This window comes from Herpailurus yagouaroundi, unplaced genomic scaffold (genome assembly GCF_014898765.1).
Source record: "Herpailurus yagouaroundi ecotype Mexico unplaced genomic scaffold, PumYag 183, whole genome shotgun sequence".
NCBI classification, from domain to species: Eukaryota; Metazoa; Chordata; class Mammalia; order Carnivora; family Felidae; genus Herpailurus; species Herpailurus yagouaroundi.
Genome location: NW_024412414.1, coordinates 1,359,465 through 1,381,638, shown reverse-complemented (window position 1 = coordinate 1,381,638; position 22,174 = coordinate 1,359,465). Strand labels below are relative to the sequence as shown.

At 46.4% G+C, this 22,174-nt stretch overlaps 1 protein-coding gene across 5 annotated transcripts in view; it reads right to left on the bottom strand.

The window, feature by feature from the left end:
- Positions 1–7,036: 7,036 nt before the first annotated feature.
- CUNH3orf20 (chromosome unknown C3orf20 homolog) overlaps positions 7,037–22,174 on the bottom strand; it is a 104,841-nt gene continuing 89,703 nt past the window's right edge. For 4 of the 5 annotated variants that reach the window (XM_040491885.1, XM_040491887.1, XM_040491888.1 and 1 more), the window contains 5 exons: positions 18,388–18,691; positions 15,735–15,842; positions 14,257–14,399; positions 7,947–8,078; positions 7,037–7,323 (listed from right to left, as the gene is read on the bottom strand). In XM_040491885.1, coding sequence (XP_040347819.1) covers positions 7,227–7,323; positions 7,947–8,078; positions 14,257–14,399; positions 15,735–15,842; positions 18,388–18,691 — 784 coding nt within the window. In that variant the 3' untranslated portion in view covers positions 7,037–7,226. Of the gene's footprint in view, positions 7,324–7,946; positions 8,079–14,256; positions 14,400–15,734; positions 15,874–18,387; positions 18,692–22,174 lie in introns of those variants that run through there. The other variant, XM_040491889.1, reaches the window with a different exon arrangement.

The window sequence follows — 22,174 nt, the reverse complement described above, 5'->3', positions numbered from 1 at the left end:
CAGGTGCCCCTCATTGTGATTCTTTTTATCACGTATGGCAAATTTTTGGTCAGGGTTGCTTCAAATATTTTTTCTTTCCCCTTTACCTTTTGGAGTTCCAATTATACATATACTAGATCACTTAATGTTGTCTCACTGGTTACTAGGGTTCTGTTTATTTTTTCAGACTTTTTCTCCCTCTGAACTTTGACTATTTTGCATTGCCTTGTCTTTAAGCTTACTGATCTTTTCTATAGAATCTAATCCACGGTTACTGTTACCCAGTATATTTTTCATCCAGTTCTTTTTATAGGTTTAATGTCTCTTACTGTGTTCATTTAAATCATCTGAAGTATTTATAATAGCTGTTATAAAGGCCTTGCCTGCAACCTTTATCACTTCTATCTTTTCTATGTCTGTTTCTATTGACTGATTTTTTTTTGTCATGGCTTACATTTTCTTGCTTCTTCACATATCCAGAGATTTTTTTTAATTGCAAGCCAGACATTATGAATGTTATATTATGCTATGTTGTGTTACGTTGAATGTTGTGTCTGTACTATATTGTTTTCCTTTTAAGAGGATTGACTTTTTTCCAGGCAGTTCAATTTACTTGAAGATCAGATTGATTCTTTCAAGGCTTCTTATAATTCTTAAATTGAGGTGTAATTGACATATAGTAAAATCTAGTCTTTTAGGGGTACAGTTCTGTGAGTTTTGCCAAATGTTTACAGTTAAGTATCCACTGCCATAATCAAGACATAAAATAATCCCATTTACACTCCTACCTCTGTCAAATTCCCCCATACCCTTTGTAGTCATTCCCATCTCAGTCAACCCCTCATCTATTTTATTCTGTCCCTATAGCTTTGCCAAGAATTACTTTTAAATTTTATTAGGGAGGGTCTAGATTAGCCTTTAGTTTATCCCTACTCATATGGCCTGGATTTTCTGGGATCTTCACTGAAAGGCCCAGTCTCTACTTCTATTTTTTTTCTTTTTAAAATTTTAATTCCAATTAGTTAACACACTGTATTACATTAGTTTCAGGTACACAATAGTGATTCAATAATTCCATACATTACCCAGTGCTCATCATGACAAATGCACTCGTTAATCCCCATCACCTATTTAACACATCCTCTCACCCACCTTCCCTCTGGTAACCATCAGTTTGTTCTCTATAATTAAAAGTCTGTTTCTTGATTTGTCTCTCTCTCTCTTTTCCTCCCTTTGCTCATTTGTTTTCTTAAATTCCACATATGGGGGCGCCTGGGTGGCGCAGTCGGTTAAGCGTCCGACTTCAGCCAGGTCACGATCTCGCGGTCCGTGTGTTCGAGCTCCGCGTCGGGCTCTGGGCTGATGGCTCGGAGCCTGGAGCCTGTTTCCGATTCTGTGTCTCCCCCTCTGTCTGCCCCTCCCCCGTTCATGCTCTGTCTCTCTCTGTCCCAAAAATAAATAAAAAACGTTGAAAAAAAATTAAAAAAAAAATTCCACATATGAGTGAAATCATATGGTATCTTTATTTCTCTGATTTATTTTGCTTAGCATTATACTCTCTAGCTCCATCCATGTCATTGCAAATGGCAAGATTTCATTGTTTTTTATTGCTGAATACTATTCTGTTGTATATCTATACCATATCTTCTTTTTCCATTCATCAATCAATGGACACTTGGGCTGCTTCCATTTCTTGGCTATTGTAAATAATGCTTCTATAAACATAGGGGTGAATGTTCCCCTTTGAATTATGCTCTTGTATTCTTTTGGTAAATGCAAAGTAATAAGATTGCTGAATCATAAGGGAGTTCTGTTTTTAACTTCTTGAGGAACCTCCATACTGTTTTCCACAGTGGCTGTGCCATTTTGTATTCCCACCAGCAATGCAAGAGGGTTCCTTTTTGTCCACATCCTCACCAACATCTGTTTCTTGTGTTGTTGATTTGGCCATTCTGACAGGTGTGAGGGGCCATCTCATTGTGGTTTTGATTTGCATTTCCCTGATGGTAAGTGATGACAAACATCTTTTCACGTGTCTGTTGCCTGACTATGTTTTTGGAGAAATGCCTTTTCATGTCTTCTGCCGATTTTCATTAGATTATTGTTTTTGGGTGTTGTGTTTTATAAGTTCTTTATATATTTTGGATACTAATACTTTATTGGATATGTCTTTCAAACGCCTTTTCCCATTCTGTAGGTTACCTTTTAGTTTTGTTGTTTTCCTTTGCTGTGCAGAAGCTTTTTATTTAGATGTAGCCCTAATAGTTTATTTTTGCTTCTGTTTTCCTTGCCTCGAGAGACATATTTAGAAAGAAGCTGCTACAGTTAATGTCAAAGAAAGAAGCTGCTACAGCTAATGTCAAAGAAGTTACTGGCCCATGAGTCTGTTTCTGATTGGTTGGAACTTGAATGTCTCCCCAGTTCACAGCTCCCGTGTAGCTCTTTACTGGGCTTCATGAAGCCACACTCAAACCACGTGCAGTTTAGTATTCAGCTGAAAGTCTCAAGGAGATCACTGTGCAGATATCTAGAGTTCTCTCTGCATAACTCCCTCTTCTCTGAGGCCCTGTTCCACAAATTTCAGTCACTGCTATCTCCCCTAATTCTGATCTTTCTCCTCAGTTCAGCAATACTATCATACTCGGCTTGAATTCTCCTTCCATGTACCATAATTCAGAAAGCATGATCTCTGGCCAAAGCTGGGCAGGGGTGGGGGTGGGGTTGTAGAACTCATTTTCTTTCTCTTACCTTGGTTGTTTTCCAATAGATCCACTCCAGTACCATTTACTCTAACATGTTTGGAAGCAAATTTCAGGCCACCTCTTTTTTGTTTAGTTATATCTTCTTCTTTGCTTATGTTTTCAGTTCCTTCTTTTACTTATTTAAACATTAAAAACACATTCATTTTATATTGTCTGCCAAGTTCAATATCCAAAATCTTGGATGTCTAATTTAATGTTTGATGTTTATTTTTATTCACTTTGGCTTATACTTTTAAATTTTGGATTGTGAGCTCATATTCAACTGGATTATCTCTGTGGGAATCCTATGAAGTCTAGGTTGAGACTGAACATTTTCAGACAGGATTTGTTTGCTTCCACGAAACATCTTGAGGGTTTCTAGATCTCATAGACAGCACACATAAACATGTAAACCCAAAATCTCCATGAAGGCAGATATGGGTTATACATTCATAGAAGGATCCTTAACCAAAACATTTTTTTCTCTGAGGCTGAGACATTAAAATTCCCTTGTAATTTTGTGTATATCAAGGGTCCCAGATTTGTCTTTGGGAGTCTTATTTAAAGCTTGATGTCTTCAGACTTCAAGCTGTATTACAAAGCTGTAATCATCAAGACAGTATGGTACTGGCACAAAAACAGACACTCAGATCAGTGGAACACAATAGAGATCCCAGAAATGGGCCCACAAACGTATGGCCAACTAATCTTCGACAAAACAGGAAAAATATCCAATGAAATAAAGACAGTCTCTTTAGCAAGTAGTGCTGGGAAAACTGGACAGCGACATGCAGAAGAATGAACCTGGACTACTTTCTTACACCATACACAAAAATAAACTCAAAATGGATGAAAGACCTCAATGTAAGACAGGAAGCCATCAAAATCCTCGAGGAGAAAGCAGGCAAAAACCTCTTTGACCTTGGCTGCAGCAACTTCTTACTCAACACGTCTCTGGAGGCAAGGGAAACAAAAGTAAAAATGAACTATTGGGACCTCATCAAAATAAAAAGCTTCTGCATAGTGAAGGAAACAATCAGCAAAACTAAAAGGCAACTGACAGAATGGGAGAAGATATTTGGTAACAACATATCAGATAAAGGGTTAGTATCCAAAATCTGTAAAGAACTTATCCAACTCAACACTCAAAAAACAAATAATCCAGTGAAGAAATGGGCAAAAGACAGGAATAGACTCTTCTTCAAAGAAAACATCCAGATGGCCAACCAATACATGAAAAAATGCTCAACCTCACTCATCATCAGGGAAATACAAATCAAAACCACAATGAGATACCACGTCACCCCTGTCAGAATGGCTAACATTAACAACTCAGGCAACAACAGATGTTGGCGAGGATGTGGAGAAAGAGGATCTCTTTTGCACTGCTGGTGGGAATGCAAACTGGTGCAGCCACTATGGAAAACAGTATGGAGGAAAAAAAAAAAAAAAAAAAAAAAAAAAAAAGAACTACCCTACAACCCAGCAATTGCACTAATAGGTATTTATCCAAAGGATAAAGGGATGCTGCTTGGAAGGGGCACATACATCCCAATGTTTATAGCAGCACTAACAACAATAGCCAAAGTATGGAAAGAGCCCAAATGTCCATTGACGGATGAATGGATAAAGAAGATGTGGTATATATATACAATGGAGTATTACTTGGCAATCAAAAAGAATGAAATCTTGCCATTTGCAACTATGTGGATGGAACTGGAGGGTATTATGCTAAGTGAAATTAGTCAGTCAGAGAAAGATAAATATCATATGACTTCACTCATATGAGGACTTTACGAGACAAAACAGATGAACACAGGGGAAGGGAAGCAAAAAGAGTACAAAAACAGGGAGGAAGACAAAACATAAGAGACTCTTAAATATAGAGAACAAACACAGGGTTGCTGGAGGGGTTGTGAGAGGGGGGATGGGCCAAATGGGTAAGGGGCACTAAGGAATCTACTCCTGAAATCACTGTCACACTATATGCTAACTTGAATGTAAAATAAAAAAATAAAGTAAAAACAAACAAACAAAAACTTGGTATCTTGTTCAGGCCCAAGGCTTTGTCTCGTGTGTCCCTACAGCCATTAAAGCTCTGGTTCTGGGTCATTGGGATTAACAAAACAGCCTCAGGACAGCTGTGGTTTTAGTGCTTGCTTACCACTTGGTTTCCTGAGTCCTCTTTTCAGCACCTATGGATTGTCCTTACTATCTCATGAGCTCCAATATGCAATTAAAAGGGTTTATGTTATTCAACCTATTTTGCAGTGTGACTTTTTACAGGCCATTTAATCCATACTATTGTTGGAAATGGAAGTCTGATCTTTGTCTTCCTGCCCTCCTGGTTCCTTCTTCCTGGAAGAAGGAGGTGCCCTGGGTCCACCTCCATGGAAAGTGGTGGGATAGAGGAGAAAGAATGGATTCAGTGCCAAGGACTCTGCCTACCTACCCTAGGCTCTGGCTCTTATTCCACTTCTACTTCCCCCAGAAGTCTTTCTAAAAGCTGAGGCCCTGGTAGAGGACAGAAGTCCACAGAAGGCAAATATGGGGAGTTAGTTGGTAGTGGCTGCCTGGACTTTTGTGCTGAAGATGGATTCTGAAGCATCACTTGAGTTCAAAGTGTTGTGATTAATTAATGATGCCTGCAAAGACCTGGGGTAAACAGCAGTAACATGTATGTCATATGTTTGTCATCTCTGGAGTATCCACTTGAGTCATTTAGAGCTTTTTTTGCTTTAAAAAGCCTTGGACCTCACTAATCCAAGGAAAAAGATCACAGGAGGGAACTTGAAGGAAAAGTCTAGCTATTCGAGTCAGACAAGAGTTTGACTCTCTCAGATAATGTCACACCTTCCCATCACACCTGGTTTTTTGGAGGCATTGTTGGTGGAACCTGATCCCCCTCTCCTGGTATTTCTATGGTGAAGGGACATTCTATGTCCTCAAGGGACAGTTTGATTTTGTAGCACTGGACATTCCACTGGGCCCTATTCCACCAGTGGGAAATGTTGCTGCTCAAGTCTGCTCATTTTGAGCCCCTTTTCAGTGTGGCGAGCATCCTGAGTTGGGCTGGGGCCTGTCCTTTAGGGACAGTTCTATGCTCACCTGTGCATGCAGCTGGTGAAGTGTCCAACTTAGCATGCAGGCCCAAAGGTCCAATTCCGGGAGGAAGGTAGGAGGGTCGGTGTCTGCATTCTCACCTTTACCAGAATCCTGCCTGAGGGGATAAGGGTGCCTGCAAGCCAGGACAGAGGTGGAACTTGCCTCCCCTTGCCTTCCAATCCTTGCGTGCCCTTGTGCTTGAGTGGGGGGGGGACAGGGGGGAGAAGAGTTATGTGCCCAAGACACCTAGCAAATATCAGGCCCTTAGGTATCAAAAGATGCAGACTTAAGAACACAGCATGCCATTTCAAATCCATTTCTAGGGGAATAAATGTATCATTCAAAATAAGACTTTGCATGATACAAAGGATAAACATTAACCTTCAAAAACTTCAGCTTAAAAAAGCATCTATTAAAAAGGGGCACAAGTAGCTAAGTGTAGAGCACATCACCAAACACTGCCCACAGATCAGGGTCTGAAGTCTTTTCTGAGTTTGGAGAAGCAGGCAGACCCTCTGGGGTCTATGCCCTGCTCCAGGAAGTGGCTCTCAGGAGCCTCAGACAAACAGGCCTAGAGCTGGGAACCATGACCCAGGAGTAGTCAGCACATGAGATGGGGAGACAGGGCTGCTATCTCTGGGCGGGTGATGCTGGCAAGGATTCTTCAGGCCTATCAGCCAGGGAAGGGGTGTCTAATCCATCAAAGAGCACTGAGGCTAGGCTAAATGGGGACATTAACACATGAGGGGAGGGGCACAGGGTCTCTGGCTGTCTGGGACAAATAGATATCACTATCTTTTCCATCCCATTCCATGCCCCTTTCCCTCTCATTCCACCTGCCCCCTTATTCTCCCTCTTCCCTAGTTTCCTCCTCCCTCGTTCCTCTTCCTGCCCCTTCTCAGAGGCTCTCCATCTCTCCCCCTGCCTTTCCTCCCATCTGTTGCTTCTCTTCTCTGTCTTTCTCCTCCCTCTTTCTCTCTCACCCTCTTTTCCATCTGGGCCAGAAACAGAGTCCTTTTCCACCTAGTGAAGGGTAGGTAGGAGGGCACAATTCAGTCCCATCCAAGACCTCCCCAGGGTTAATATATCCTTTGGCTTGGCCCCCTTAGAGTGAGATACCTGTTTCCTTGGGAATGGGAGATTCTCTGGCTGGTTTAACTGGTTACAGAGGAAGCTCTGGGTCAGAGGAACCACATTTCCAAGGACTCAGCTTGGAACAGGTCTGTGGGGGGCCTCGTAGGAGCCAGCCTATCCCACGGCCTCACCCAGATGCTGGAGGCACGCTTATTTATTATGCAGGGGCTTAGAGAAAGGGGGTGGGAGGCTTGGGAGGCAGGACTGGGGTGGATGTGAGAGGAGCTGTGTCCAGGCTTGGAGCTCTGGGTAGCTGTGGGGGCAGCATCATTTCTTGGAGGGCTGTTTTTTCCATATGGCCGACTTTTTACTGCCTCTCTTGGCTTTGCTGAGAGTATGCAGAAACACTTCAGGCTGTTTCATTCTAAAAACCAAAATAGAGAGAAGCAAATGCTGGGAAATGGGTGGAGAGAGGTTGTGTGAACGGGGCCCAGAGCCCTGGCCCTCTGCTTTGCACTGTTGAGGCTCTCTGGGTGTTGCTGCAAACTGGGGGGTCCCAGTGGCACCTGTAACCTTTCTAACAAAAACTGTAACAGTTTTGTTTTTCCATCTTCATAAGAAATGTGTGATTTTTCACGCTCTTGCAGAATACATAATTCATTTCAGTTAACATGGCCAAGTTAAGGTCTAGGAAGTTTCTCGCAGGGAGACAGTGGGCAGTCTCCACTCATCTCAGACTGATGATGGCCTGGACTGTAGGATTTCACTACAAAAGGCCTCAATGGCCACCACCCAGACCACTGCCAGCAGCTCCGGGGAGCTGAGCAATGCCCAACTGGACACTGTGTTGATTAAATGGGCTAGCTGTCAGGGATGGTTAGAGATGACCCAGGCCCAGGGGGAAGTAACTTGCCCAAGGCCACTTAGCCCCACATGGACTCTGTGGCCTGCAGCAGAGCCAGGGGCTCTGCTATGAGCCACGCCCATTCTGTTTACCACAGGAGGGCCCCTCAGCCCTGGGCCGGGGCGGGGTGGGGGGGCACCTACTTCTCAGCTTCAGGGGAGGACTCCTCCATCTGGTCCGCCATGGTCAGAGAGGAGAAGCTTCCTTGGATGTCTTCTGGTATTGTTTTCTTGACTGAGTCAGGGTCTTCCAGGCCCGGGATGTAGGTTGAAATGCTGCAGGGGAGGCAGGGAAGGAAGGGCAACGCTCAGCAGAGCCACAGCCTGAGGGGGCCCTGAGTAAGCAGCCCTCACCTAGCGCTGCCATTTAATGTTCCGGTTCCGAGAGAGAAAAGGACACAGGGCTGCCCCTCACCAGGGTGGGTAAAGGGAGAGTCTGACCCCTGGGGACACAGAGACTCACCGGAGGTCAGCTTCTCTGGCTTCTGTTTAGGGCTGGAGTCACCCTAACTCTGTGCGAGCGACACCTGTGCACCCAGCACTGACCATCGGAAAGGTGTGCAATGGGGCAGGAGGGCTCCATAAAGTGAGCAAGGGAGGGAGGGAGCACAGGATGCCCAGGAAATAAGTCCTTGTGTACAGTGTTAGGGGCTGTGTCCCCCTCCCCAAATTCACATGTAGGGGGAGTCCAAATTCCTGGTACTTCAGATTGTGGCTTTGCTTGTAAATAGGGTCACTGCAGAGGCAATGAGTTAAGATGAAGTCATACCAGAGTAGGGTGGACTTTTAACTCCAAATACCTGGTGTCCTTATAAAAAGGGGGCAGTGTGGACACAAGCACACACACAGGGAGAACGCCATGCGAAGTCTGGGGTAACAATGCTGCCTCAAGCTAAGGAATTACCAGAAGCGAGGAGACCAGCTTGAGCGAGTCCTTCCCTAGCGCCCATGGAAGGAGCATGGCCTGCCCACACCGCCATCTCTGGCCTCCAGAACCATGAGATAATACATTCCAGTTTAAGCCACTCAGTGTGTGAAGCACTGTTACAGCAGTCTTGGGAAACTAATGAGGACAGAGACGGAACAGGCCTCATTTCTTCATATTAATTGAGCCCCTGCTATGTGACTTGAGGGCAGGGTGTTTCGCGACAAGAGATGAGCAGGGGCGGGGAGACAAGGGCCTCTTCTGTCATTCTGAGAATCCCAGAAAAATAAAAAAGGAAGGTGTGGACTTGGCTGTCTCCCCCGTCCCCTTTGGTCCCGGCTGCAGAGGTGGCAAGAAAGCAGATTCTGGGAGTGGGTCTCCTGAGGCTTCCTGAGCCGAGTGCCCTTGTCCAGCACCCGACCCACCCCTGTCCCCCAGGGTGGGTCATGGCTCAGCACTTGTTAGGAACTCAAAACATAGGTAAATGGAGCAATGGGAGTCCAGCCCAGTGGGGCACCGGAAAAGGACTCCTACGTGACAGCTGCCAATAGCAGGTTACATGACGAGAGAGTCAGGGTGACCAGGATGGCGGGAGCATCAGCGGCGTCCCTAAGTGAGACCCTCCACCAGGCCTGGGGCCGTGTTGGCAAATGACACGTACTGACACCTGGGGAGTCCGTCTCCTCCATCTGGCCCCGGGGCTGATGGAGAATGGACCTGGTTACCAGAGCAGGCGGGGTGGGCTTTGGCGACCAAAGCAGCCTTCGCCCTGGGAGCTCATTAACTGGGGAAAATAGCCCCTTTTTCTCCCTGCTCCCTCAGCTGCAAAGCACCCACAGAGCATTTCCCCCCACCCCCCACTTTTAAACTGTGGTTAAAAGTACACAACATAAACTTTATCCATTTTTTTGTACACACTTTAGTGGCATTACGTACATTCACACTGTTGTGCAGCCGTCCCCACCATCCATCTCCAGAACCTTTTCGTCGTCCCAACCTGGAACTCTGTCCCCATTAAACGCGAACGTCCCTCCCTCAGCCCTGGCACCCACCCTCTGACTTTCTGTCCGCTCTGGGGACCTCATGTAAGTGGGATCACGTGGTATTTGTCCTTTTGTGCCTGGTTTATTTCACTGAGGATAATGCCCTCAACGTTCATCCGTGTTGTAGCGTGTCGGAATTTCCTTCCTTTTCCGTTACATGCGCAGAGCACATTTTCTTTCTCCATCCGTCCACGGACGGGCACTTGGGTTGCTTCTGCTTCTTGGATATTACCAGCAGTGCCACTATGGACTTTGAAAGCCCACCTTCAATTCTTTTAGGTGCCTACCCAGAAGTGAAGCTGCTACACCATAATTCTATTTCTAACTTTCTGAGGACCCCCTCCGCACTGTTTTCCAAAGCCGCCGTGCCAGTTTGCATTCCCGCCGGCAGTGCACGTGGCCTCGGGCTCCTCCACATCCTCCCCAAAGCTTGCTATTTTTGGTGCTCCGACAGCAGCCATCCTGACGGGTGTGAAGCCGTGTGTCACTGTGGTTTTGACTTGTGTCCTCTGATGATTAGTGCCCTTTGCTCTTTTTCTTCAGTTTCTGCATCTTTGGAACAGCCAAGCTAAAGCAGGTTGAGGTCTTATTCACTTCCAAATCCCCAGTGCCGAGCACGAGGCCGGGCATGCAGGAGTTGCTCAGAAATGGAAGGAATGGCAGGACTGCCAGGTTAAAAGCGGGAGCTGCTTCTGGAGAGAGGAGCCTCCCACCACTGGAGGTATATGAGGGCAGCCGGATGGCCTTGAGGGCCTGTTATCAGTGGACACTCTGTCAACCGGCCCTTCCTCAGTCTGACCTGCCCTCTGCTTCCCTGGGATAAAATCAGCTCTAGGTCTTCAATCAGTGAACGTTTCCCAAGGGGGTTCAATGTGCCAGGCTGTGAGCATGAGCAAAGGACACAGACAGAAGGGAGGTGGGCCATGTGATACAGGACACCCAGTCCTCTGGGCTGGCACAGCTTAACACAGCGCTTCCCAACACACTGCCTTCTCCTCCGGGTAGAGTGGTCTCTCCAGCCCTGCATGAATCTCTCCCCCACCCCACCAGTTGTCCTTGGCCTGGCCTGGCCCCCACCCTCCTGCTCCTTCACAACCAGTCTACTCACTAGCAGGGGCCCCACCCCATTCTCCGCTGGGGCTTGGAAGGCCTCAGTGGGGGGCCCCACCTCCCTGGGCAGCCCGGCTCCCCTCCCTGCTCACAGCTCTTGCTTCTCCACAGTGGCCTCACAGACCCCAAGCCCAGATGGATGGCCGTCTCTGTGGCTGGCTCCTCTGAGTGCCGGGTAAGCAGCCCAGCCCTTCTGGATCTGTACTCCAGCTCTGCCCACCCTACTGCATTTACTCTGCCCACCTGTATTTTCTCCCTCCCACCTCCGTACTTCGAATCCTCCCATGGCAGCTGCATAAAACCAAGCAGCTGAAAGTCTACTCTGGCAAGGAAGAAATGACTCCCACCAAGGGACAGGGAGGACCCCCCCTGCCAGAGCTCTGCTAGCGTCCCTCTTGGAACAGAGGACCCAGAAATGAAAACGCTAACACTCCAGGACCTATGGCTCCCTTGGGCTGCACCGATAGCTCTGACTTCTAAGTTACTTTTTTCAGCATAACGGACTATCATGCTGGGGCTTCCAACATCCACTGACCATAAACCTTCCACGACTAAAAGTAAACATTTGTTCATTTTCCTCCCAAACCCCTGCTTGGTGGCTGAGCCTACTGCAAACTCCCACTCTGTCATCTCTCCCCATCTAGGGCACAAATGATCAGTCAGGCTTCCATGAACACATCTAAGTTGCATATTTAGGGAAAAAGTGGACAGGCCAAACACAGAGGTCTGCCCTTTAGGCCCACCACCACTTACTGGGTGTGGCTGAGCAAGCAGCTCCCTGAGCCCCGTCTATCCATCTAGTTCACGAGGACATCAAGAGATCTCACCCAGTGTCTTCCTTGAAGTTAGGTATTCTAGGCCGACAGCGTGTCTCACTACTATTCTAGTTACCCTGCTGGAAGAGGAATCGGGTCAGCAGGTGGCTTTAGAACGTGTCCCAAATTTCTTTGACATTCCTCCCGTCCAGAGGTGTAGTGTCATTTCCCTCCTGTGAATGTGGGCTGGCCCTAGGGACTCACATGGAGTGGACGGTGATGACATACATGACTTATGAGGCCAAGCCATATAAGGCAACCCAGTCCCCACCTGGCTGTGTCTCAGGATGCTCGCTTTTGGAACCCAGCTGCCATATCTGAGGAGGCCCAGGCCACATGGAGAAGCCATGTGTAATTGTCGCGGCTGAAAGCCTCCACGGACCACCTGACTTGAGTGAGCAAGACTTTGGGATGACTCCAGCCCATCAACTTCTGATTGCAACCACAGGAGAGACCCTAAGCAAGCACTACCTAGCTGAACCTGGTTGGCCCCCAAACTGCCAGAGATGGTAATAAACAACGGTTGTGTGGTTTTACACCACTAAACTTGAGGTGGTTTGTTCCACAGATAGAGATAAAGGAACTGTTGTTATGGCAACATTTTCTTGTAGAATTCCACTCTTTTTTCTCTAAGTGCTTTCAAACTGCCAACCTAATAGGCCATTCTGGAATTAAGAGGAGTTCTACCGGTTTATAGTCTCCGGAATCCTCCCCTTTCCACTTCCAAAAACCTAGACTCTGTGTGTGTGTGTGTGTGTGTGTGTGTGTGTGTGTGTGTATGTGTGGTTTGCTGATTCTTTCTCCATCATTCCTCAAAAAATTATTGAAAACCATTGTAAGTATTAAGTCCTTTTAGAACCCGTGCATATAACAAATTAAGAACCTGGAATTCATTTTAGTAATAATAATAACAGCACTAACAGCTATAATTTGTAACCTCTCAATAAATGTTAGTGATGTACCAGAACTTCACACACACTGGCTCATCTAATTCTCACAACCCTATACAGTGAAAACTATGCTTGTTCTTGCTTTGCAGGCAAAGAAGCTGAGGCAGAGAGAAAGTAAGTGGTCCTTTGAGGGACAGTGGAAGTCAAATAAGAGCTACATCTTTTTGTAACTAGTTTTTGGCATCCCCATCTACCATACCCTTAAGCACCCCATCTGTTAAATGTTTCCGAAAATGCCTTCGCTTGCTGTCTCTGGCACCTTCCAGTGGTCTCAGTTCATCTTCAGTGTGGGCCTTCTGGATAGCGTCCTCCCCAACCCCCTTCTGTCTTTGGTGTATTTCTTTCTTGAGCCCAAGCAGACCCAGAGCCTCCGTTTCCCTTTCTCCCTGGAACTGTCATTGAGCTGGTCTTGAATAACCTCCGAGCCCTCCTTGAGTCTCAGGCCTTGGGGTCTCAGTGACTTTCCTCTCTGCACCTGCCAGCATCTGCCTTTCTGATGTCCACAGGCTCCTCAGGATCCTGCCTTCTCTACTAAGCTGTCCAGGATGCTGGGGTCAGGGCCTGACCTCTACCAGATCCTCCTAGAGGAACCTTGATAGGGTCAGGCAGACACTCTGACATGGCCCCAACTCAGTGCACTGGGGAGAAATTGGCGTTAGGACTCCTAGAAAGCGGAGAGGCCTGGTGGGAGCGGGGTGGGGTTGCTGTCCCGACTCCATGCGGTAGGGGCACAGTCAAAGGCAAGCCCACGTGCTAGGCAGGCGGATGCTTTTTATGTGTGTTTGCTCATCACTTTCTGGTTTATATGGCATTTCAGCAAACACGCCTTCATTACATCCTCACAACAACCCCAGGAGGTGGGAATTATCACCCTCACTTTAAAGGTGAGGATAATGAGGATTAGGGAGGCTAATGGTTCCCCAGCTTATAAAGACAGAATTGAGGCTTTCTCTTCCTCTTGGAACTCCTGACCCAGTAAATTTTTCACTGCATTTTCACAGGCACTCCAGAACCCACTGCCAGCTCTTAACACAGCCTCCAGCAATGTCATAAACCCCATGCTCCTTCCCTGGACCAGGCTGCATGCTTCTGGAACCAAGAGACCTACGTAAGCTCATCTCACCCTAGCTGGGCCTAGGAGTCACTCCACAGATGGATGTCACCTGGTTGAAAAGCCTACGCTCAGTGGCCAAGAGGCAGCCTTAAGCCAGCACCACCCCATTCCCTTTACAAGGGACTGAACTCACCTCATGAGGGACCCTTGACTACATGGCCCTGCTGGTAAACAGAGAAGCAGGACTGGGATCGCACTGAGGATGGGGTAGGGTGTCGTAGGGCAAAAGGCAGGGATGTCACTAGGACCCCCACCCAAACCTGTCTCCATTATTTTCCCCCACAGAAATTGGCACTGTGCAAATCATCCTGTGTCCCTCTTTCTCCAAGAGGGCACTTTCCCCTGACCTGTGTGCCAACAGCACGGCCTCATGCCTCCTTGCCACCTGTGAAGTCTTCCGTCTTGCTGCCAGCTTCTGTCCCTGATAGTGTCTCTTCCATAGCAAGGTCTCCTCCCACCCCGTCCTTGCCCTGCACCCCAAGTTTTTCCTGTTTTACCTAAATTTGTAGTTGTCTGGCAGGAAGTAGCCCATCTTGCAGTCTTGTCGAGCCTGGAAGATCTGTTTCAGCAGATTCTGCCTGCTATAGCCATATCCATTCAAAATGCAGCCTCCAAAAAGGAGTTTTCCCCCAGCAAACATCTGTCAACACATAGGAAGGAAACAGCAGGAGGGCACTGAATCTCAGGATGGTGCCATGGGCCTCAGAGCCTGTGCCAGAATTCAGGCTTTTCTTTGATGGTTTCGGGCAAAGGGTATTACCCTCCCCAAGTCGCCCAGTGAGGTGTGGCTGAGCCTGTTCCCCATCAAGGTCTCCCAAGTCAGAGGGCAGCCCCACCATCCCAGCCTTTGCCCTCTGCTGGCCCACCTGCTCAGAGGTCACCTCACACACAAGGGCTCCAGAGCCCTGGGGCCTGAAGGGTTTCTTCCTGCTCAGAGGGACCCACTCCACCCTCCTACAGCTGGCTGGCCCACTTATCCATATGCATTGATCAGCTGGCCCCATGGGATGGGAGCTCTTGAGGGTAGGGATCTTGTCCTATGGCTCTCTGAACCCCCACTCTCTACATGTCAGTCTCCAGCAAATAGACACCTGTCCAAAGAGTTCTGTGCAAGGATATCCATTAGAGTGCTATTTGTCATGGCCCACTGCCCAAACAAAAAGGAGATAATGTAAATGTCCAACAAAAGGATCACAGGTAGAGAAATCAAATGACCGATTCTCATGCAGTGATTAAAAAATTACAATTAAAAAAGCAAGACTCCAAAGGCACCTGGCTGGCTCAGTCAGTTAAGCATTGGGCTCTTGATTTCAATTCAGGTTATGATCTCACAGTTCATGAGATCGAGCCCTGCATCAGGCTCTATGCTGGCAGTGAGGAGCCTGCTTGGGATTCTCTCTCTCCCTCTCTCTCTCTGCCCCACCCCACTTGTTCTCTCTCCCTCTTCAAAATAAAAAATTTAAAAAAACATTTAAAAAAAGCAGGACCCCCAAATCAGAAAAATCCAGGGGCCAAAATGTTAGCATGGGCATGCCCCAGGGCTTCCAATAGTGCTGGATCCAGCAGCTGCCCAGTACATCCTCATTGTGTGAACAAATGAGACAAGCTGGGTAATACGGGGAAGCAATTATTTTCTGAATTTTTTCAATAAATATACATATATTTTTACAATGCCCTGCTTTTAGTAAAAAGTTATTTAAAAACAGACAAAGAGAATTTGGTTCTCCAGGTTAGGTGTCCCTCGCTCCCTTGAGTCTTCTGGGATGAGGGATGCATGGGGTCAGGCTGCAAACGGGAGACTGGGCTGCAGCCCTGGCTCTATGTGATGGGTGACTCTCAGTCAGGCCTTCTGCCTCAGAGCCCACAGACCCTCTCTCCTTTCCCCTCCCATATCTGTGATTCCACAAGGGTAGTTGCTATGGGGGACTAGGTTGGCAGTAGTTGGTGGTGAATCCCCCGCTGGGCCCCAGCTCACCAGAACCATCCCCTGCACCACAGCATACTTCTTCACCAGCAGTGGTGGGTTCTTCTGCAGGGCGCTGTCCAGGTCATACCGTAGCAGGCGGTAGGGGTCATGCCGGCACTTCCAACAGAGAAATAAGTGCCCATCAATCCTATGCCAAGAGGACGCACTCCGATTCCAGAATTCTTAGCCAGGCCAAGTTCCCATGGAATCCTGGAGCCCCTCAACATCCCCTCCCAACTCCTGTTCAACAGGCTGTTCAGCCTCCACAAGCACACCTACCATGACTATTGCCAAAGGATGCCATCTAGGCATCTGGGTTCATCTAGGGCCTTCTGCCTGTGAGAGCTGTCATGGAGATGACTGTGCCCCACCACTTGACAGCCACTAGCCCCACACTCTAGGGTCGGCAGGACTTGACTGTTCCCTTTGCCTGGGAGAAGCCCTGTGGGAGATTTGGAGGTATACTGTGTTCCTGGGTGTACCTATTTTCAGGATTCCTCCACCCTCTGCCCCCTGCCCCTCTGGACAACCCCTGTCAGTGCCAGGACCTGAATCAAACCTACATCTCAAGGTGGGACCTGGGCAATCCAAAGGAAAGCTGGTCTCTTTCCCCTCCTTTCTGGATGCTACAAATCCATTAATACGGCTAATGTATGATGTTTTCTGGTTTGATCTGCCTTTTATTCCAGGTGCCTCTAACTGTCCTACATGACATCTCAATTTATTTTTTTCTGGAGAGAGAGGGGAAGTAAGTGTGCACAAGCAGGGGAGGAGCAGAGAGAGAGAGGAAGAGAGAGAATCTCAAGCAGGCTCCACGGCCAGCATAGAGCCTGATGCAGGGCTCAATCTTAGGACTGTGAGACCATGACCTGAGCTGAAATCAAGAGACAGACACTTAACTGACTGAGCCCCCCAGGCACCCCTGATGTTTCTACTTAAAATTTGAAACCCAGGGGTGCTTGGGTGGCTCAGTTGGTTGGGCATCTGACTCCAGCTCAGCTTATGATCTCACGGTTCGTGACTTTGAGCCCTGCTTCAGGGTCTCCACTCTCAGGACAGTGCCTGCTTCAGATCCTCTGTCCACCCCCCTCTCTTTGCCCCTCCCCTGCTCACTCTTGCTCTCTATTTCAAAAATAAATAAACATAAAAAAAAAGTGAAACCCAGAACTGTATCTGGTATCTTAGCTTTCAGAGCAAGACGTTAGGGAACATTTCTACCTTAACCAAACACACCGGAATGGTGGAATCAGAGTCACTGTGACATCTGACACCTCCTTCCAGAATTGTTCTCTGCACCCCTCAAAACCCACTATCCACACCTCCATTGGCCTCAACCACCTCAGGTCAGGCCCAGTCCCCATTCGCACTTCTCGCAGCTGGGCTGGACCGCCATGCATCCTACATTTACGAATAATTATTAATAAACAATTAATAGCCCCAAGGTAAATAAGCGTCACCTCTAAGGTCCTATGGGGGCAGGGATCATATCTGTCTATGCACGGATCAGTGCAGGGCAGGAACTCAGTAAGTTTTCACTAAATCTATGTAAATTGGGGTTGACTCCAGAAAACATACATGGCTTTGATGTATGTAACTAGTAAAAAGCCTTCTGGTGTCTGATCAGACTAGTTCCAATGCCAAGCTCCTGGCACTAGCTGGGTAGGCTCATGGGGTCAGGAGGCTGCACCCCTTGGAGCAAAGCTGGAGAAGGTATCCCCAGGGCAAACACAAAAACTTAGACTTTGTGTCTGCAGTAAAGGGAGAAAGGGCAGACAGTGGACCAGAGAGGGCATGGGGCCAAGAGGATTTGAAGGAAGTCACTAGATGAACATGAAGCTCATGTGCTCACATGACATCCTCTGCTCCAGTCAGGGTGGGGATGGGGCCACCCTTGAACTGTGCTAACCCTGCCAGAGATGGCTACGGACTGAGGATGATGATGAGACTCAGGAAGGACCCTGCAGCCAGGATGGGGAGAAGGTGGTTCCATGTACCCCTGACTGACAGGCCCTTGAACAGGGACCTCAAGCACCCCTTTCCCTGCTTCTTCCGGGAACACTCACCCACCTGCCCAAACCGTCTCATCCTGAGAGACTCTCCCTGATCTCTGGAGGTGACAGGATCTGCTCCCAGCTCCTGCAAATTGGAACTGGCCTTTCATGGCCCTGCTCAGGAGTGCTATATGTGCTCCCCACCATGCTGGGAGCCTCCCTGGGGCATGGCACAGGGCCCGTGCACAGTAGGTACTTGGCTACAGTCTGAATATTCTTGAGCCCTGGGTACCCAGTGGTGAGCCCATCTCTGTTCTAAGTACTTACATACCAATATATAACCACAGCTATGGTCAGTGCCCTGGATGAAAATGGCAGGAAAAATCTTGAATGCAGAGAAAGCACCCACATAAATGTGGTGACTTTCATCTCAGGACAGGAGGATGAGTCAGAGAGAGAGCAGAGGGGGCAAAATGTGGCAGACAGTGTGTGGAAGAGTGTGTACAAAGGCCTGGAAGAGAAAAGGAAGTAAAAGAAGGCCTATGTGCTGAGGTCGAAGGACAGCCTCTCAGCCAGATGCTCAGCCAGTCCTAGCCTCCCTGTGGGAGGTCCTCCCCCCAGGTTCCTGATGCCTGGACCCTGGGGCCTCCTCAGCTGGGCCCAAGACCAACCTGGATGCAGGGTGAGGCACGGCCCTGCTGCCGGTGGCTGTAGAGTATGTCCAGCATCCACTGGAGCTGTGCGGTACTGGTGGGGTTCTGGCTTGAGACTATCCCGAACACCAGTACCTGGCTGGGGTCGCGGGGCGCAGACAGAAAGCGCTCCAGCTCCACATCGGTTACCAGGGGTGCCTTCACCAGGCACTTGCAGCCAGCCCTAATGTCTTCTTTGCGAATGAGCTTCCGCAGCACCAGCGGGCAGTCAGAGGGCGAGGCTGCCCACCTGGTGGGGCTGCGCACCTCTTGGGCCTTCCCCCTACAATGAGAAGCAAGTGGGCCTGTGCTCAGTGGGCAGGGCTCAGGTCCTTGCCCCACTAGCACCTGCTGGTGCAGCACCACCTTGGATGGTGTGTGTGTCCCTAACCTCTGTGTTCCTCAGTTTCCTCAGGGGCAAAGCTTGTGACTCCTTCACCCATCCAACAAAAACTTTGGAGTCATCCTGAACCCTCTTCTTTCTCTGACACCCACACTCCATCCAACCCATCAGTAAGCCTGTCTGCTCTACATTCAAGAACGATCTAGAATCCATCCGCTTTCCTGCCCTCCTACTCCTACTGACACGGCACAAGCTGCCATCATTTCTTGCCTGGATGACTGCAAGGGCCTCCTAATGGTGCTCTGCCTTCTCCCCTGACCCCTCTTCAATCCATTCTGCACACACCAGACTGGGGGATCCTGGTTCCTGTTAGAACCTAAGTCATGTTATGTCACTACTTTCTGAAATCCTCCAGTGGAGGAAAGTGGAATATATAGAAACTGCTTTATTTTGATAAGAGAGTATTGTGGTGTTTTAACTTACTCATTTACTATCCCCCACTCCCCAGCTTGGTGGCATTCATGGGGATGGTAGCCCATGTTCCTGGTGTGGTTTGCTGATACCAGAGATGGTAATATGAACTTTGCTCTCAAGGAACTGTGGTTGTGTGGTTTGATGTGTCTGGAGGTTCCCTGAAGGATTGGCTAATGGCTTGCCTTTGTATTTCCCACCTTGGAATTTTCTCCTGGGCAGCATCTCTCAAAGTATTTAGAAGGAAATATATCAGATACAACCTCCTGGTGCAAGGTATAACACACAGGCACATAGTACACAAACCAAAAATCTTGGGAATAAGAGGCTGGGGAAAAATTCATGAGGGAATAAAGACTTTGGAAGGTTCCACATACACTAGGGAATCTAAAGGGACACATGCATGCCCAGGATTGGAACCATGTTTAGAAAAAGCCTGAGAACATCCTAGATTTTCACCCCTGGCAGATCTTTGGGCTCCACACAAGTGGGAAGTGAAGGACAAAGTAGAGAGGTAAAGAGCCTGGCTAAAAGCACTAAAGGAATGTACATCAACATAGTTAATCTGCAATGATAGGAGGATTGTTGTCGCTGTTTTTGTTGTTGTTGTTGTTGTTGTTGTTGTTGTTGTTGTTGTTGTTGTTGTTTTGGCTCTAGGTATTTAAGGAAGTTTGTCAATTTTTTCTAGCTGACTACTAAGCTAACCAGAGACCTTATGATCACACATGACGAAGAATATAGTCTTTATAAAAGTAGTCTAGAAAAGTCTCTAAACAAACAACTACAAACTATGAGTAGCAAAAACAAACCATGGAAAGGGAAGAATTTTGATTTCTAGAATTACCACAGTATAATACTAAAAATATTCAGTTTTGAACAAAAAGTTATGAAGCACTAAAGAGAAACAAGAAAATATGTCTCATTCACATGAAAAAAGAAATAAAGAAAAACTATCCCTGAGGAAATCCAGCTATTGGACTTACTAGGCAAAGATTTTTAATTAACTGTCCTAATTATGCTCAAAGTACTAAGGAAAGCAGGAATGAAGAACTAAAGGAAACCAGAAAAACAACGTCCACCAAACAGAAAATATCAATGTAGAAATGGAAAGTATAAAAGAAATCAATTAGAAACTTTAGAGTTGAAAAGTGCAATACATGAAATGAAAAATTCAACAGTGGATCTGAACAGGCCAAAAAAAAAAAAAAAAAAAAAGAATCGGCAAACTTGAAGACAGGCCAAGTGAGATTATCCAGTCTGAGGAATAGAAAGAAAAAAAAATGAAGAAAAATTAATAGAGCCTCAGTTACACGTGAGACACCATTGAGAATACCAATATATACACAATGTGAATTCCAGAAGGATAAGAAAGAAAGGAGCAGAAAGAGTATTTGAAGGAATAATTGCCAAGAGAGTCTTCAACTTTGACAGATCTCTAACAAGATCAACAAATCTCTAGGTAAGATAAATTCAAAGAGATCCACAGTGAGACACATTATAATTGTTGAAAGACAAAGGCAAAGAGTATCTTGAAAGCAACAGAAGTATTTCATCACATAGAAGGATCCTCAGTAAGATTAACAGCCAATTTCTCATCAAAAATAATGGAGGCCAGGAGGCAGTGGAATTACATATTTAAAATGCTAAAAGAAAAAAAAAACTTTCCAATAAAGAATTCTATATTAAGCGAGTTTTCCTTCAAAAATAAAAGAGAAATCAAGACATTCCAAGATAAACAAAAGTTGAGGAAGTTTGTCACCAGTAGGCCTGCTGCAAAAGAAATGCTAAAGTATCCTTTAGATTGAAATGAAGAATACTAGGCTGTAATTTCAAACTATATAAAGAAATAAAAAACACTGTAAAGGTAACTACATTAAGTAAATATAAACCCACATTATTATATTTTCAATTTGTAACTCCTGTTTTTTTCTATATGATTTAAAAGACAAATACATAAAACAATAATTATAAAACTATGTTAATTGGGCACACTATGCATAAAGATGTCATTTTTGACAACAACAATGTGGCAGGGGGTATGGATCTGTATAGAAGAGATTTTGTTACTTTTGAAGCCAAGTTGGTACTAATTCAAGCTAGATTGTTATTGTAATTCCCAGACTAACCACTAAAAAATAACTAAAAACTACACAGAAAAGGAAGTAAGAAGGAAATAAAACTGTGTGTATTATTTAGGGCTCTCCAGAGAAACAAAACCAATAGGATATATGTAGATATATATCATAGAAAAGTTATTACAGGAGTTGGTTCATGTGATTATAGATGCCAAGAAGTCCCACAGTCTGGTGTCTACAAGCTGGAGATCCAGAAAATATAGTATTAAAATTTAATCTGAGTCCAAAAACCCAAGAAACAGGGAGCCAATAGTGAAATTCCTAGTCCAAGGGCAAAGGCGGAAGAAGTAAGTCTTCTGTGTAAGTCCTAGAGTCCAAAGGCCCAAAAACCAGGAGCTCTGATGTCTGAGGGCAGGAAGAAATAGACTTTTCAGCTCAAGAAAATAAAGAAGGAATTCACCTTTGCTTTTTTGTTTTATTCAGGCCCTCAGTGGATTGGATGATGTCCACCCACATTGGTAAAGATGAATCTCTTTACCAGTCTACTAAATCAAATGCTAATCTCTTCCAGGAACACCTTCACAGACACACCCCAAAATAATATTTTCCCCTTAGCCTAGTCAAGTTGAAACAAAATTAAGCATCACAGCATATACCAACATACATAAAAATAAGAAACAAAAACAAAAGTCAACAATGGAGGAATTGAGGAACAAAAACTATAAGATTTTAGAAAACCAATTAACAAAATGGAAGAAGTAAGTCATTAATTGTAATTACTTTTAAATGTAAATGGATGAAAATCTTCAACAAAACTCAAAGACTGACAGAATGGAAAAGAAAACAAAAAACCAAAAAAACCCTATGACCCAATAAT